At 40.1% G+C, this 15637-nt stretch overlaps 1 protein-coding gene across 1 annotated transcript in view; it reads left to right on the top strand.

Moving 5' to 3' along the window:
* The window catches only part of MTCL1 (microtubule crosslinking factor 1), a gene marked incomplete at its 3' end in the record, with an annotated part of 96300 nt that overhangs the window by 54654 nt on the left and 26009 nt on the right, over nucleotides 1-15637 (top strand). Inside the window, exons 6-9 of the mRNA XM_080611184.1 lie at nucleotides 1-122; nucleotides 8238-8330; nucleotides 11128-11358; nucleotides 12858-13046. The exon at nucleotides 1-122 is cut by the window's left edge and continues 34 nt beyond it. Of these exons, the coding sequence (XP_080467310.1) occupies nucleotides 1-122; nucleotides 8238-8330; nucleotides 11128-11358; nucleotides 12858-13046 (635 nt within the window). The remainder of the gene's footprint in view (nucleotides 123-8237; nucleotides 8331-11127; nucleotides 11359-12857; nucleotides 13047-15637) is intronic.

The following is a 15637-nucleotide window of genomic DNA, read 5'->3' as shown; positions in this document are numbered from 1 at the left end:
AACAAGATCGTGGAGAGGAGCAAGAGATTCGCCACCAGCGAGCCACCACCGACCCACACCGCAGAGCTGATGGAGACATTAAACTCTACAGGCCAGGAGACAAGGGCTGTTTCAGTCTAGAGGTCAGCAAAGCAGCCCATCTTACTCACTGCCTCCTGCTGCCTTAGCCAGGAGATGAGTAACAGGAGCCAGGGGTTGGGAGAGTAAATTGGACCAAACAGAGCACCTGTGTTGTGACATTTGTGATTGACCTCTTTTCCCCCTTGCAGTTTCAGAGAAGCAAATTGGTCCTCACTTTGGACTCCTCACCCTGCTCCCAGTAGCTTTGCTAAGTGGGAAAATATGGCTCAGGGACCCACTAAATTGAGTATAGAAATGAAAGATCCCTGGAAAAGTTTGGAATCCCTGATGTGAAATCATGCTTCCAGGTTTCACTTTATTGGATATTTTAAATCTGGATAGTCTATAGATAGAGATCGCTTTACATTTTGCCTGGCAGTCGTCTGCGCAGGAGAAGGTTTGATGCTGGTGTTCATGGTGATTCTCAAAAAGGAACACAGCAGTCTGCAGCTTCCAAAACAACTTCCTTAAGGCAGAATTCTCCATTGTTTGGGTTGTTGAGTACTTTTCCATTCATCAAAAACATCAATCAGTTTTTATTTAAACCTTCATCCATGCAGAGGCCATATCTGCCTCAGTAAACATCTCCTTAGCTGCTTTCTCATGAACATAGATTATCCAGACACTACAACTAGTCCTGAAGAAAATGATTTCTAATCTGTCTCCATAAGGACAAGCTTGGAGCACTGGAAAACCTTTCTGCTGGCCACTGAGAAGCCAAATCCACCTTGAAACTGGGGTGGTTAGAGTATCTTCTAGTGAAGGATGAGTTTTAATGTGTTTATAACTCTAAAAACACGTGTGCAGTCCTTAGTATCTGAAACCCCTAAATGATTCTGGGAAAAGGAGAATGCTGGCTGGAACAGCTAGGTTTGTAAGCGATAACAACCACTAGAAAGCAGGGTAGGAACAAGAAGCTTCAGGCAGCTGGTAGCCAAGCAGCATGATGCTGTGTTGAATATCAAAAGGAGAGTGGCCCTTCATCTTAACACAGGTAATTCTTTGCTGGTTTTGTTTTGCTTGTTTTGAATTATCCTGACAGTGCAGGGTTTTGGTATTATTACTATAATTTATTTGTTCAGCTGCTTCTCTTCCAACTTCTCACTTTTACTTAATAAACTTCAGGAAGGATATCTGATAAACCCAGGACACCGTAAGTCACTGAAAGGTAAAATCTTTCTTCATCAGCCATGAAATGGGCCAGTGAGGTAGAGAAGCCTTGCTGTTCAGCATGGATCCTTTTGCAATTGTACTGGTCAATAGTTATTGTAGATCAGGTTAGAAAATGCCCACAGAAAATGTTAACAATACTTCTGTTTAAATTCTGTTATCTTTATTAATTCCGCTTTACCTTAGGTTAGCCTTGTTATTATATTAAATCCTGTATATATGAGTCCTTTGTTAAAATTGGGGGTTTGGGTAATTTTAGCACATCATCTTTTTTAACTCTCTCAGCATGGGACGACGGTGTGTAAACTATGTACAGCAATCTGCCTTTAAACAGAGGGTGGATAGTTTCACACCGTAGCCTGACAAGGAACAAGCCAGTAATTATAATCAAAGGTAGAAACTAGTTATCTTAGGTCCAGATGTGCTCAAAAGATGAGCAAAGCTGGGGCTTAAATGTCCTCACTTGAGAAAATGTTGAAGACTAAGGTCTTTGCTTCAGTCAGGTTTACTTGAGCAACAAAGAATATTATACTGCTTTACACTGAAACTTTTCAGTGAGTGAGCAGCCAACTGAAATCCTAGAACCTGTAACAGTCAAACCCAAGTGAAGCAGAAGATTCATCCAAATAATTTTGTATGATACCATTTTGACTCTTTGTTGATGTCGTACACCCCACTAGCAAAACCTACCATTATTTTGTGCCAGATGAGTAAGCAGGAAAAAATACTATTCAAATATCAAAGGGGTGTTTTAGTTACCACGGAAAATTCAGATGGAAACTCAAACCTTTCAATGCCCACAGCAGAGATGGCTACACATAAGCCATTATTTGCTTTCTCGAGAAGTGAAAATATATGCACTGGCAAGTGGATAACGTTGATTGATGATCTTCCTACTGCGTATGGACTTCCCACATGAGAGCAACATATTTCAGTGAGGCTGATGTTTTCTTTTTAAGCAAGCAAACCCATTTTTCTAAATTTATTTTTTTCCAAGCTGAATTTTAAATGAAAGTTTTCCCAAGCAATGCTGAGCAGCTTCCATTTAGCCACTTCTCCCATTTCTAAAAATAAGCATTGTGGGAGCCTAATTGTTTGATTAAATATGAAAAATGCAGACTGACTTGTGCTTGAAACTACCCAGTAGCCTAACTGTAAACATCTGCCTTTGTTTGGGCTTTGCACTGCAGTTGTTACTGCAACAGTATCATTAGAATGTATTTGCATGTTAAAGAGGTGGGTTAGAGTCACAGTCCAAGGGAAATTATATCTCAAAATTGCCTTAAGAGCGGGGCTTTGTTTTCTTGCTGAAACAAGCATTCAGCTGCTGTTGCAGGAGGTTGGAGCCCATCGAAGTGGATGTTCAATCCATTATTCATGATTTTTGCAGAGCCGGGTTATGGTGGGAGGGGGAAATCATTCTTTACCATCCAAAGAAAAAGCAAGTGAACAAGTGAGAACTGCCCTGACTAAAAGACACAGAGGAACCTAAAAAAGGGAACGCAGTGCTTTGTGGAACAGATGCCTGGCACAAATCAAAGGATTACTATGGCAACAAATTGGAACTAGTGGGAAAAATGGTAAATAATTTTTCACCTGGTGAATTTTACCCGTTTTACCAGTGGAATATCCATAAACAAAAGGCAGCCTACTTAAGCAGCCTCCTCCTGTTTATTCAGAAACAAGAAGGCATTCTGGAGAAGAAAACTTTCACTTTTGCACATTCATATATGATCAAATATAGTCTGTTTGATGTATTTGGTATATATATATTTGATACCTAGTGCTCTGAAAGGGAGCTGTGTCTCCTAGTTCTGTTTGCTTCTTCAAAGGGCCTCAGTTCTGCCCTTACCTAAGTACGTATCACCAAAGGCAGAAGCACTTATCTTTGCATCTCAGATTTGGATTATTTTCACACATGGCTTTTAAAGACTTACACATTTGTTTCTGTGTAGAAAAGTGCCACAAAACCTCTGACACTCCAGGTTATGGAAAAGCAACCACTGAAGTGAATTCACTTATAAGGAACAAGTTGTCACAAAAGAATTAAAATAAAAGCAGATAGAATCATAGAATGGTTTGGGTTGGAAGGGACCTTAGAAACCATTTAGTTCCAACCACCCTGCCTCGGGCAAGGAGGCGTTCCACTAGACCAGGTTGCTCAAAGCCCCATCCAATCTGGCCTTGAACACTGCCAGGGATGGGGCATCCTCATTGAGGTTTAGGGCTACCCTGTTTCTTCTGATACAGAGAGGAAAGGAAGTTAAACAATGTCTGATGTTGAAAATCTGACAGGTAAGTCTGTTCTACATGGTTTGTTTGCTGATAGGCAAATATTCAGCATATTTTTGAATTTTAGGTTTCAATTGTCATATTTCTCTCCAACAGTTGGCTACCACTAATATAAATTACAAAGTACTTAAAATCTAGGTGAAATTAAATAGGCTAGAGAAGATGAGAACAAGTCTTAAAAAGCAAGTCTTCTACAAGGTCTAGTAATAAAGTGGGAAATGCTCACACTGAAGAATAATTTCTTCTAGGCCATTCTTGTTCTGTTTGTCCATTTTCCTTACTTATTGTCCCCATAAGAATTACAAAACATCTCTATTACTCTAAGTTAATCCCTGGGTTCAGTGTGGACCAGCCAGATACAGTGATGTGCAAGTTAGGTAAGTCACTTTATCACCTGCTTTGAATCAAAACTTCTGTATGGACCATTTTGGATATATGGGGAGAATTTTGGTCTGTATTTTGAAAGTTATATTTTTAGCTGGGTTTGGAATATCTTATGTTCCTTCTGTGCAATTTTTATTATTCCCTGTGAGAGCTTTTCAGCTGGATGGCTTTTGCTGCAGCTCCCAGCCATGTGCTGAGAATTTGCACATCCTTTTCTTTTGTCCTGATTTAAGATTTTGCTTTCACAGAAAGAAAGCTGTGAATGTTTTATACATCGTGACTTTCCTTTCTTTGGGGAAAAAAACCCCACAAAACAAAACAAAAATTAAAAACAAAAAAACCCCACCACAACCCTCAACAAATGAGGACACATAGAAGGTTGTATGTCTTAGTGTCCACTGTTCATCCAATGCAAAGCTGTGGGAAGAAGAAAAACTGGTGCTGACAGTATTCCTTCCCACCAAGATTAGGGGCAGCAAGAATAATTTACTTTGATGAATTGTATTCTTTCTTGCTATGCAAGATTCTTTAAAGGTTGATAATATAATGGCTGAAAAGACCCTTTATGATGTAAATCTGGATATCGCAGTCCTAACTGAACTCGGTGAGACTTTGTGTACTATCCATACAATGGGGTGGTTTTTTAAAGACTTGGAGCGAAGTGTTCTCTCTCCATATAAGCACAGACAAATAACTACACAACTGCCTCTTGTAGCAAATGGGATAAATGCAATTTATTTTCAAGGGGTGAGGAGAAGAGTACATCTTGAGAAGCAGCCTCTGAGAATTCAGTTAGATGTGTATTGCTTATAAAAAGTAATACAAAATGCACTGGAAGTGCCTTTCTGATCTGATTGATTGTATGTATGCAGTAGTCAGCCATCACATGTGAAAAAGTAGCAGTTTTTAAACTGCATGGTCAAATGTAAGGTCCAAATATCAAAGCATATAACGTAGCATTAAGGAAGCAGCGTAAGAAGTTTATCTTTTGGCTTCCTCGGGATTACACACAAATGCTGGAGAGCATCTTTCTACCCTGCCTCCTTAGGGTATGCTCCTCCTTCAATTTCTCCTGAAAAAAAAAAGAACAAAAAGAAAGATTCCATGAAATTTGATGTTCACAGTTGTTATATATAAATTGATTGAGTTTGGAGGCAAGTTGAGGTTGTAATTAGCTATGGTAAAATGGAGAAAAAGGACAAGTGAAACCCAGCTGTACCTCATGGTGCATGGCAATCACGCGAAAACAAGTCATGGCAGAAATGTGGGATTGTGTGAGCTGGAATGTAACCTGAAAAGCTGTCAACATGCTGAGAGGGGTGGAAAGGGGTCAGTGCAATAAGAGTGTGGTGGTGAAGCCCCCAAAGTGTGAATGAATTTTCTCTGCTTATCCTCTTGAGGTAAAGGAATCAGCATGGATTAGCTTGTTCTGGAGTGGTAACAGGTGAGAGAAAAGGATTCAGCAGAAGGATTTGGCACTGCCTGTCCAAGAGGACAGGAATGGAAGCGGATCTGGAAATGCATTAATTGGGAAACCATCTGTTGATGTGAAGCTGTGAATGAAGCGTAGCTGTTTCTGTGGTGCTGTGGTGGCATAGCAGTAGATCTTAGTTCCAGTTATATTGTGTTCGTGTCTTGTGGGTTTGTGTCTGTTTCTGTGGTGTCAGTACAATGCATAGTGGCCGTCTCAAGGTTTTTTCTGTTCTTCGTGTAGAGCATTTGTTAATGAGAACAACAGAAACAAAGAGTGGAAGTTAACAGGTTACCAATTTTTGTGTTCATTTTGTAGCAGTGTTGTTTTCCAAACCAAACCAAAACTACAGTTGTGCCACAGACTAAACCCTGCTGATTATATGATTATGTATGATAGTGCCTGATTTCCATGTGTAAGCGTATAGACATCCATCAGTGTAATATCGGATACCTGAACTGCATACACAAATATCACGATGCATTTCTACCTGTTCTTCCTTCATGATCTGGACATTTAGCAGCAGTCTATAAGGTGCTTAAGTGAGCTTATCTCCCTTGGTTTGAGTGTATGAATCACAATGCTACTGGTAGAAATGACATTACATGACATTATAGATTATGAAGAGTCCTCAGGTTGCACTGGAAGGAAAAAGTTATGCAGCTCTGCATTCATGCATGAAGTGCTTTTCATCATGTTTTCTTTACCATTCTGAAAATATATTATCTTTAAAGAGGCAAAGCAATTGTAAGATGATTTGCACTGTTTAGTGTGCATGTAATAGTCTGTCTGCCTTAATGATGTATTTAATCTCTTTTTAGTAGTTCCAACAGTTATCACACAATCCCAGCACCCAAGTTTCCTGAAACTTGCCTTTTCATGAGCTAAGTTTATCAAAAATTTGTATGAATTAATAATTTTCTTACTTTAATTTTGCAGACATAAGGTGTTATCAGTATACACATAACTAAGTGATTCCAATTAATTCTAGTCTGAATTAGAACAAATGATCTTTTAGCAAATTGTTGTTCATTGGAAAACACAAGTGTGAAGCACATAGAGAAAATTCAGACCTTGCCTTCCTGGTAAATTTTGCTGCTCTGATTCAGCTTCCAGTTTCAGGAATCCCAAAACCAACAATATTTCTACCTGCCTAAATGAGTAATCGTATGGCTGCAAGGAGAGGCGTACTAAGATCAGTGATTATTGTGACCGAATTTTGCCTTTGTGCAATGCAAAATGTCTGCAGACATGTTAAGGTGTAAGATTAAATCGATAAGGCAGATAACATTGTCTTGGTCACTTCACACATACCTTTCAGAGGGCTGGGAGTATCTTTTCCTCAGGTACAAAACATACTTGCACAAGTCAACAAGTGAATCAAGTCAAGAAGGAACTGATAAGGCCCAGAAAGTGTATGTAAGGGCAAATTTCATTTTCCAGGCTAGTCTCTTCCTGCCGGTGGTTTATGGGATTCTTCGATCTTTCTCCCTAGAGGAGCAGAGCAGCCTCTGTTCCAGTGACAAATACTTTTTGAGTAACCAGAAGTGTCCCAGCAAAAGCAGCCACATCCCAAACAGCAACAGCAGCTGGTTTTGCTCTTGGGAAGTGGGAGGAGTGCCTGGGGAGAGGATATGAGTGCCAGGGCTGATGTCAGAGGGAAGACGGCAGTGAAGGCCCTGAGAGTGGTCCCACGACCTGCATTACATCCTTGCAGCTGCTGAGGTTGGAGGACACTGGACATTGGTCAGCAGAGAATTTGGGATTACGCTTTGAAGCCTGAAGTGATCCCTGCCTTAAATGTGTCTTTACTCTGGGAAGTAGGAGTTTGGTGCCATAGTGTTTTCTGTGGTCACACATGTGAAGAAGATGGCATCTGGCCAAGCATCATCTTTGTACATACAAGTCTGGTTTAGCTCCAATGTAAGAGACAGAAATGAGAGTTCTGATCAGGAATATAAGTGTCACCGAATTGATTAATATAGTATAAAGGATGACGTCTGACTCTGCCTTCTTTGGTCTTTATTTTTGAATTAAGTAAGTTCCAGAAGTAAAGTGGATGGGATGCCAAACCTAAAGATAACATAAAACTGGAAGTATTGAGATTAGAATGGTGTAGGACCTGAAAGAGGAGATACTTAAGCATTTTGGTCAGATCTCAGGCTCACACAGCTTATCCCTGTGACATTTGTGAAGTAATTGTTTTGAGTAGAAATCACGGAATGAAGTTGACTTGTGCAGAGAGCTGTTATGTATCTGAAGAAAAGGACCTTATATGCTTTGTCAGTATATAAATGTTATCCCATTAACTGCCTAATCAGGACTGTTGCAAATGAATAAAAAATTAGGTTCAATGTGTATTAGATGCATCTTCTGCAGAGATGTTAAAATTCTTATAGCTTTGATTTTCATAAATAAATATGCCACCAAATATGTAATCCTGTAAATAGGAGCTCATCTGGAAAATGTCATTGATGGTGCGCTGTCCCAGCTACATGAGTGCAAACCCATAGCAGAGGCCTGAAGGGAATATCCAACATGTAACATCAGCATCCCAGCTTTAGTTTTCAGAAGAAGCCACACAGGAAATTCCCACACATATTTAGGGCATTGCTGTTTATTTGCACACTGTGCTTTGGTTTTAACTATTGATAACCGTGAGTTGTGCAGATGTCTGTCCTGCAGTTCTTTTCTTTTCTCTTCTCCTTTTTTTTTTCCATCCACGGATACACATTTTCTGCTAAACCTATCCCTTTGTCCTGCTGATCAGCTCAGGGATTCCCATGTTTTACCTGTACAGAATGTATCGATACAGGAGCTTCAGGCTCAGCTTGAGCAGGAGACAAGACTTCACCGAGAGGAGCAAGAAAAGTTTACAGAAAAGATCATCCAGGTAAATACGAAACCCACCTGCTGGGAGAGAAGTGTGACCGTGGCATGTGTCATGGACCTGGTTTGTCAGGAACTTGTGTCCTGATGGCCGTGCCTGCTTGGCCTCCTCTGAGTAAATGAAGAATCTGGAAGTTGGGGAAATGTAAACTCAAGCCTGTTTTGCAACTTTGAATCTGGCTTCTCTGCTTGGTGGAAAGGAGTTTTGTCCTCCCCTGTGTGTGGCAAGTCAAGGTAGAGATGTGAAATACGGCATGAGGAATTATAACAGCCCCTTCAGCTCTCTGTGAGCTGGGGAAGGGTGTGTTTGATCTCTGGGAGCACAGTTTGGCTCTATGTCTTATTCTGACCCCTCCTAGCACAAAGAAAGTCCAACACTTCTCTGAAGTTGGAGGAGTCATTACACACTCATAACTGAGACACAAATCAGGACGTTTTAGTATTTCTCAGTACCCCATGCTCCTAACCCTCTTATTCATAACTGGTGAATAAATCATATTTTGTTACATGATCTCCCCCTGGTCCTTTGAAGGCTGGAACAGATTAGTCAATCTTTTTGTGATCTCTAGCTCCTAGAGTGAAAAAAATCTGCTACTAATTTTTGCAGGCTGTTTGGCTCTTAACTGCAGTTTTCTTTTTTAAATATACTTCATGGACTAAATTCATCATAATTGTTGTATAGTCTAGAGCATTTTTCCTTGTGCCAGCTTATCTCATTATGCCCAAGTGGTATCTCTGCATTTTGTCATAAGTAGCCTTAATTTCCAGTTAATCTCCATAGGAGCTTTCTCATGAAGGCTTTTGAAGGCAACCAGTAAATTGATTTCCTTCCTCGTCACTCTTGCCATGAAAGCTTTTTGGAAGCTATGCCTGCCTCTTAAAGTTATTTTCTTTTGCAATAACTATCCATTGAAAAAGCATAATAGTCTGTGAAGTTACCTCCACCAGAGTCTTCTGCAAGAATTTGTGACCATGGGGACTTAGATCATAGCAGCTTGTAAAAACAATGAAAAATGCAGCAAAATCAAAGCTAGCTATTCATGTTGACAACTAATAGAAACAGAGGAATAAAAGCATCTTCTGGATTCTTCATTTTTTCCAGATTATGCTCATCCTGTCGATATTCTCCTTTTTTATAATCTTCCAGGATTTCTGGTGGAAATGAGTCAGATCTCTGCTGTATTTAACCATAACTTCATTTGGTGGAAGAATCTGCATCAACACGGAGCCTATTTGTTTCTCTATGTAAAGACTAAATTTAAAATAAGCCCCTGTTTTACTATTCCAATTTTAGCAATGTTTAACACTATCAAATTGATGTTTGTTAGCAGTATACAATTTCCATGAGTGTTACTAGGAGTTGCGTGTATGGGGTTTTTGATCATGGTAGCTAATTTTGTTCCAAACTATTTGTAAGCTGCATTTTAAACCCCTAACTAGCAACTACTGTAAATAATTTTTATTTAATCAGACTTTTTAAGGCTAGTAGCATAGATGCTGAAAATTTGCATCATCCCAGGGCAGAAAAGTCCTTAGTAGACAACCTAGTATGGACCAGTAGCCTGCTTCAAAGGCGTCTGAATATTATCATGAAAATCAAGCATGTATTTCTTAGCAGTATTAATTACAAAGGGGTCCATGCTCCTGAAGAAGTATCTCTGATGTATTATTCATTCCTGTGTGAGTGTTGTTTGTTTCAGGATATGTTCTTATGGTTCAAATCATTGTGGTCATTAGTGTACTATGGCTTTCATAGATTTCATCTATGGAGCTGGTGGGCAAAGGGAGAGGCTCTTGTTCCCCAGAATGGAAAATAACAGAAACTGGCATCTGTAAGCAGTAGCTCTGTACTTATTTTCCGTTTACCTTTCTGGATCAATGTGAACCACCACTTGGTTGAAATGGAAACGCTATCTCATCCATGCAGAATATGAGATGTAGTACAGCTAACTTGTACAAGTGCTGTTGAGCACAGGTCATGGCATGGTTTGATTTTGACATATCGAGGGAGAAGTCACATTTAAAGAATAATGTTTCAGGTGGCTTTGTGTTGAAACAGATGTAATTCCAAAGACTGAGCTTTTGTTGGTCCTTCTAGTACTAAAACTGAGACATGTTGAATGCCGAGCTGCAACCTTTTTCTGTCTCTTCAGTTCCTGTGTGTGTCCCTGATCTAGTCATATCAGAATGAGAAACTGTTTACTGTGAGTCATTCAGGTGCCTTCAAGTATGAACTGTTGAGAAGTAAGGGACCAGTAGTTATATCTGAGATGCTGGAGGTGGTTCCTTCAGAAGCATTGCCTTTCCAGAAGCAGAGGGAGACATAACCACAGAGGAGAGGATGAGTCTGTGGCTGAGGAGGGAAGAGGCATGGATAGTATTCCAGTTTGTCAGAAGGGCAGCTCTGGGCCCACCTTGTAGGAATGGCTGCAAAAGCATTTGTTAGGTGTGATATGCGCAGCAATGTGGGCTGATGGCTGTGCTGGGAACATAGTGCATGGATACAATCAAGAGAAAAATATGAATGGTATAAAATGTTTAAGCAATAGCAGAGGTCTCATACATCTTTAAAGTACAGGTCCACTTACACAGCCAGCTACTTGCATATGGTTATCTAAGCAAAGCTTTTTGGCTTTCCTCGACAGTCATAATTGCTGAGGAACTTATTAAGCCAAACTCAATAGTTACTCACTACTGATGAAAATTAGAGATTTTGGTTTGTCTCACCCAACAAAGTGCAAGTCCTGGAAACTGCCCCAGGACACTACCCCATTGACATGGTGTCTGTCGTTCCATTAAAGCTGGAGGAGGAGCATATGCAGACCCTGCGGAGGAAGGACTTGGAAGTGCAGAGCTTGACTTTGCAGAACAAACTGGAGGAGAAGACCTGGAGCCAGGAGAAAAGTCTGCTGCAGCAAGAACTCAGGCATTTCAAGCAGGACACCTTTCTTCTGTATGTGAAACTGAAATGGCTGCTGAAACACTGGCGGCAAGGCAAGCGAATGGAGGAGGAAGGGGAGGATATATTAGAGGTAACTGTCCCTTATTAACACAATGAAGTTGCAAGCAGTGGGGTACTAGGATGCAGTTCTTTAAGTGTAGACTTTAAATATGATGTGACAACAGCAACTTTATAAATACATCTAGATTTAAAGGGGATTCAAATTAAACATGAAACCTTATCTTAAGTTGGCTTGTGCTAAAGTATATTCTACATATGACTCCTGAATAACTTTATGAAAGAAAATAACTATTAGCGAGCTGGTAGAGTCAAATCTCTTTAGATGGGTTGAGTTCTGTCATTTTCTCATTGTGTGCACAGTGTGTTCCTTACAAAGCCTTCAGCAATACAGATGGAGGGAAGCTCTGTTTTCATGTTGGCAGGAGAATTATACAGCTTTTTGTGGGAATTTACAGTGATTCATTCTTGTTTGTTCCTCTTCTCCGTACACAAGTCTCTCACCGTCAGCAGCAGTGCACCGGTAGTCATCACAGTGATTTTCCAAGTAGTGACTAAATTAAGATCAGGAATTTCAGAAGTGCATAACAACCTGGAATCCCCAAGCGGACGCATCTCAGCAGAAGTGTGATTGCCAGCAAACATGCACTGTGAAGAAAGCTGCTGCTAAACTGTGTCAAGTTGCACATCCAGAATCGCCATTTGCTTTGGAAATCTTACCCAAAAAAAAAAAAAGTATTTGCCCATTCTGACACTTTATAGAAAATTTTTGAGAATAATAGATTTATTTTGCAGGTTCATGCAATTCTGAAACCATTTGCTAAGGCAGCTAAGTAGTTTTTCTCAGTATTTCTGGTATTTACATGCCTAGTGTTTTTCAGGGTTTGCTGCATTTGGCAGTACAAGTAACCTTTCAGGTCTGGTGGGAGTATGCATAAGTTGAATACTCCAGTGTTTTGTATTCTTAAATGAAGGGTGGATGAACATCTTCACCTTCATCTGCTGTGGTAATATGAGTCAGAAACAAGAGATGAGTAGCTATTTAGCTTCTACTTTACTTCAACAGCACTAATTTGCTTCTGTGTAAACTAGTTCATCTTCTAATATCAAAATCACTTTCATTTTTTCCGCTGTTTGGATTTTTTGACTGGTTAATTTATAATCAATCCACTTCCAGTCATTATTGGAGTCATGTGTTTTGCTAATGCATTAGAGAGAATAAAGTGATAGATTTGGATACTTCGTGATCTCCATATATTCATCAGACAATAAACCGGTGTTTTGTATAGTTTTTCATTAATGCATGATGAATTATATCCACTGTGCTACATTACACCCATCTTCTCAGCTGCATAGATGTCCTATTTTGCACATCTGCGTGGTGCTGGTTCACATACTTAAGATATCGTATATCACCAAAGATCATTTCCTGTAGCCTGCAGGACAGAAGTCAGTATGTCCCACTGCAGAGATGCAGGGGAAGATAGTCCCTTCCCTTAGCCCTTCAATAAATTTCTGTCCCTGAGGTAAATGGCAAAATAGCGTTCATGCGTCCCATCTCTTGCATTTTAGATCGAGCACCCTGATTCTGTCCCAAGCTTTGGCATTCAGTCTGAGCAGAAGGTGGATGACACAGAGCGAGAGGAGGAGGAAGAGGATGTTGTGTTTGCACTGACAGATTTCTCCCAGCGTCCCTCCACAGACAGCACTGATCATGGACCACAGCTGCAGACTGCAGAATTACTACAGCAGCAGAAGCAGGTACTATACTATTTGTGTATCATGCCCTGGGAATGGAAACCGGATTTTCCAAGAGAATTCATTTTCTTCTGCTGCTGTGTTAAATCACCTAAAATCATACTTGTAAAAATACTCTAGCTACACAGCAATTACAGTGGATTTCATCCATTATATTTATATTTAATCAGGAGCCACGTGACGACTGTTCTTCTGTTGGCAGATACTATCAGTGAAAAATCCTATTTCCTCTCGTGGCTGTTTGCCCAGAAATGTCTATCAGTATGTGATGGTTTGGAGAACTTACATGCTCCTCTTGCCTGAGCACATCTCTTTTATTGTACTGTCAAGCTTTTAGTGAGAAGTTCTGATTTTATTTTCTTTAAATAATTTAAAAAACTATCACATGTATTTTATGTTTCCCTTGGAGATGATGGGAAAAGAATGCAAAAGTTCCTTCCTGACACTGGGCTTGTTTTTAAGTGCCTAAAAGCAAATCATGCTAACCTCTCCCTGACATATCCTGTGCCCTGACTGTGTCTGTCAAAACACTGCCATGTATCATAGTTTTTTCCTTTATGCATTTAATATACCAGCAGTCCTAACAATAATAATAGCAAACATTCAAAGGGGACAGACTTAAAGCTTCCAACAGTTCTTCAGGAGCATCTTCTGATATTTTTAAAATGGAAAACAGTCAGATGAGAGCATCCTGTCATGTAGTATTATTTGCAATCATAAGTAGAGTGGAGCAAGAATTCTCTGTAAAACACAAGTTCAGTGAAAAAGGATTTGCAGCTTTTTGCCTTATACCCCATCTCTGTCTGGGCCCTTGACTTGGGAGCCTGCTCCACGGCAAGAGCTCTCAGGCAAATACATGCATTCTATGACTACAATACTTTGCTTGCAACCTACTTCTCTAGTTCAGGGTGTAACTTCAGTTAGAATTTCTGTTTGAATAAAAATAGTACAGATCTGCGATCTTTATGCTGCTTCATATTCTGCTTTAAGTTTATATAATATTTTGCTTTCCTTTTTCGTAGTGCTAGCTGACAACTCCATTCTCTAGCATTTATTTTCTGTGAAGTGTGCTACCAAGGTAGTATTCATTCGATCAGTTTGGCATTTGGAAAGGTTCCACCTTGCCAGTCTCCCAGACCCATCACTGTCATCCTCTCAGCAAGCTCTTCTGTGTCAGAGGCTGAAGGCAGCCATGCAAGAGATGCTTCTGAGCATGTCATTTAATGGCATTCCATCTGTAAACTGATTTAATCCAGAATAAGTAAAATAAATATAAACCAACATGTTATCTTAGTAGAGACTCTGTCAGGTACTAACTTTCCATATAATTCTCTTGAAATTACCAAGAACATTCTAATAAATTATGTCCTCTTTAAAATAATGAGCGCTTAGACTTTAATCTCAATTAAGGTGGCAGAAATGGGAAGTAGGATTGCTTATAATTCATTTTTATATGAATTCCATACTGTTCTAATGCAGCAGTTCCAGCTAATCTTGCTTAAACAAATGATCTGTAGGAGCAGAGCACATCTCGGTGCCCCTCTTGATAACAAATAGTGCATGATAGCCATATGGACTTGTGACAGTAAAATGGGTTTCATCTTTTCCAACCAGGAAAAAAGTGTTCTTTCAACACTGCAAAAATGAGTGAGTTTGCTAAATATTTCTCATTTTAAGCACTATTATTTGTTTTGCCCGCTCATGCTAGTCAATCTTTTAACAAGTGCTGTGTTTATTGACAGATATGTAATTTTCAGTGCTACAGGGCTTTGTCAGTAGGAAGAAAGGCCTATGATTATTCTCCGGCATAGTAATAGTCAGCCCTAGTGTAGGTTAATTCTGATGCTATCACAGATACAGGGTATCAGAAGGGTCTTCTGAAGGACTGTGACAGAGGAGTAGCTGCCTGTACACCTGTGCTCTTGAGGCTCTGCCATAGCTTTGCTCTGTCCTCACACATCTTAGTATCAGTTGGCCCTGAATTTTCTCACTATGGCGAATGGCTTGGCCCTGCAAACCTCCTGCATGCAGGACCCTTGCTCATAAACCTCACAGACCCTGGTCCTTGCCCTAAAAACCTTACAGACTTTCACCCACAAATATCATCTCCACTTAATTCATACATGATCCCAAAGCACATTAACTAAACAAAAAATAGTGCAAGAAAACATTTCACCTGTGTTTTCCAAGCTTTAAAAGCTCTGAAAGTATCATCAGATCCAGAGCACATCCTTCCTGAAGGGTTGGATCTCAGCAGTGCTCACCTCCCAGCGTACCACTGACTAGTCAGGCTGTGCTGAAAAGCCCTCAGGGTTTTGGGGGTCTTCTGCAGGCTCCTTAAGCCCACAGCTGAAAAAATGAAAGCAATATTTGTATGGGGAATTTGGGGTAAGTGGTGAAGCTGGAAGTCTCCAAGGTTTGCACCCACCCAAGAGGGCCCTAAGTTGCTGGTTCTGCCTGACAAGCTCCAAGATGAAATGCATCAGCACTTGTATCGCATTAGGAAGGAAATTTTGCAATAGCCTAGGAGTGGCTGAGTTAACTAGGTCAGAAAAAAGAAAGGGCTTACAGTAACTTGAAGTAACCCATATTTA

The sequence above is a fragment of the Psittacula echo genome (genome assembly GCF_963264785.1).
Source record: "Psittacula echo genome assembly, chromosome: 2".
In the NCBI taxonomy this organism is placed as follows: domain Eukaryota; kingdom Metazoa; phylum Chordata; class Aves; order Psittaciformes; family Psittacidae; genus Psittacula; species Psittacula echo.
Note: the sequence above shows the minus strand (reverse complement) of the source record. Positions and strands in the feature narration are given on the sequence as shown.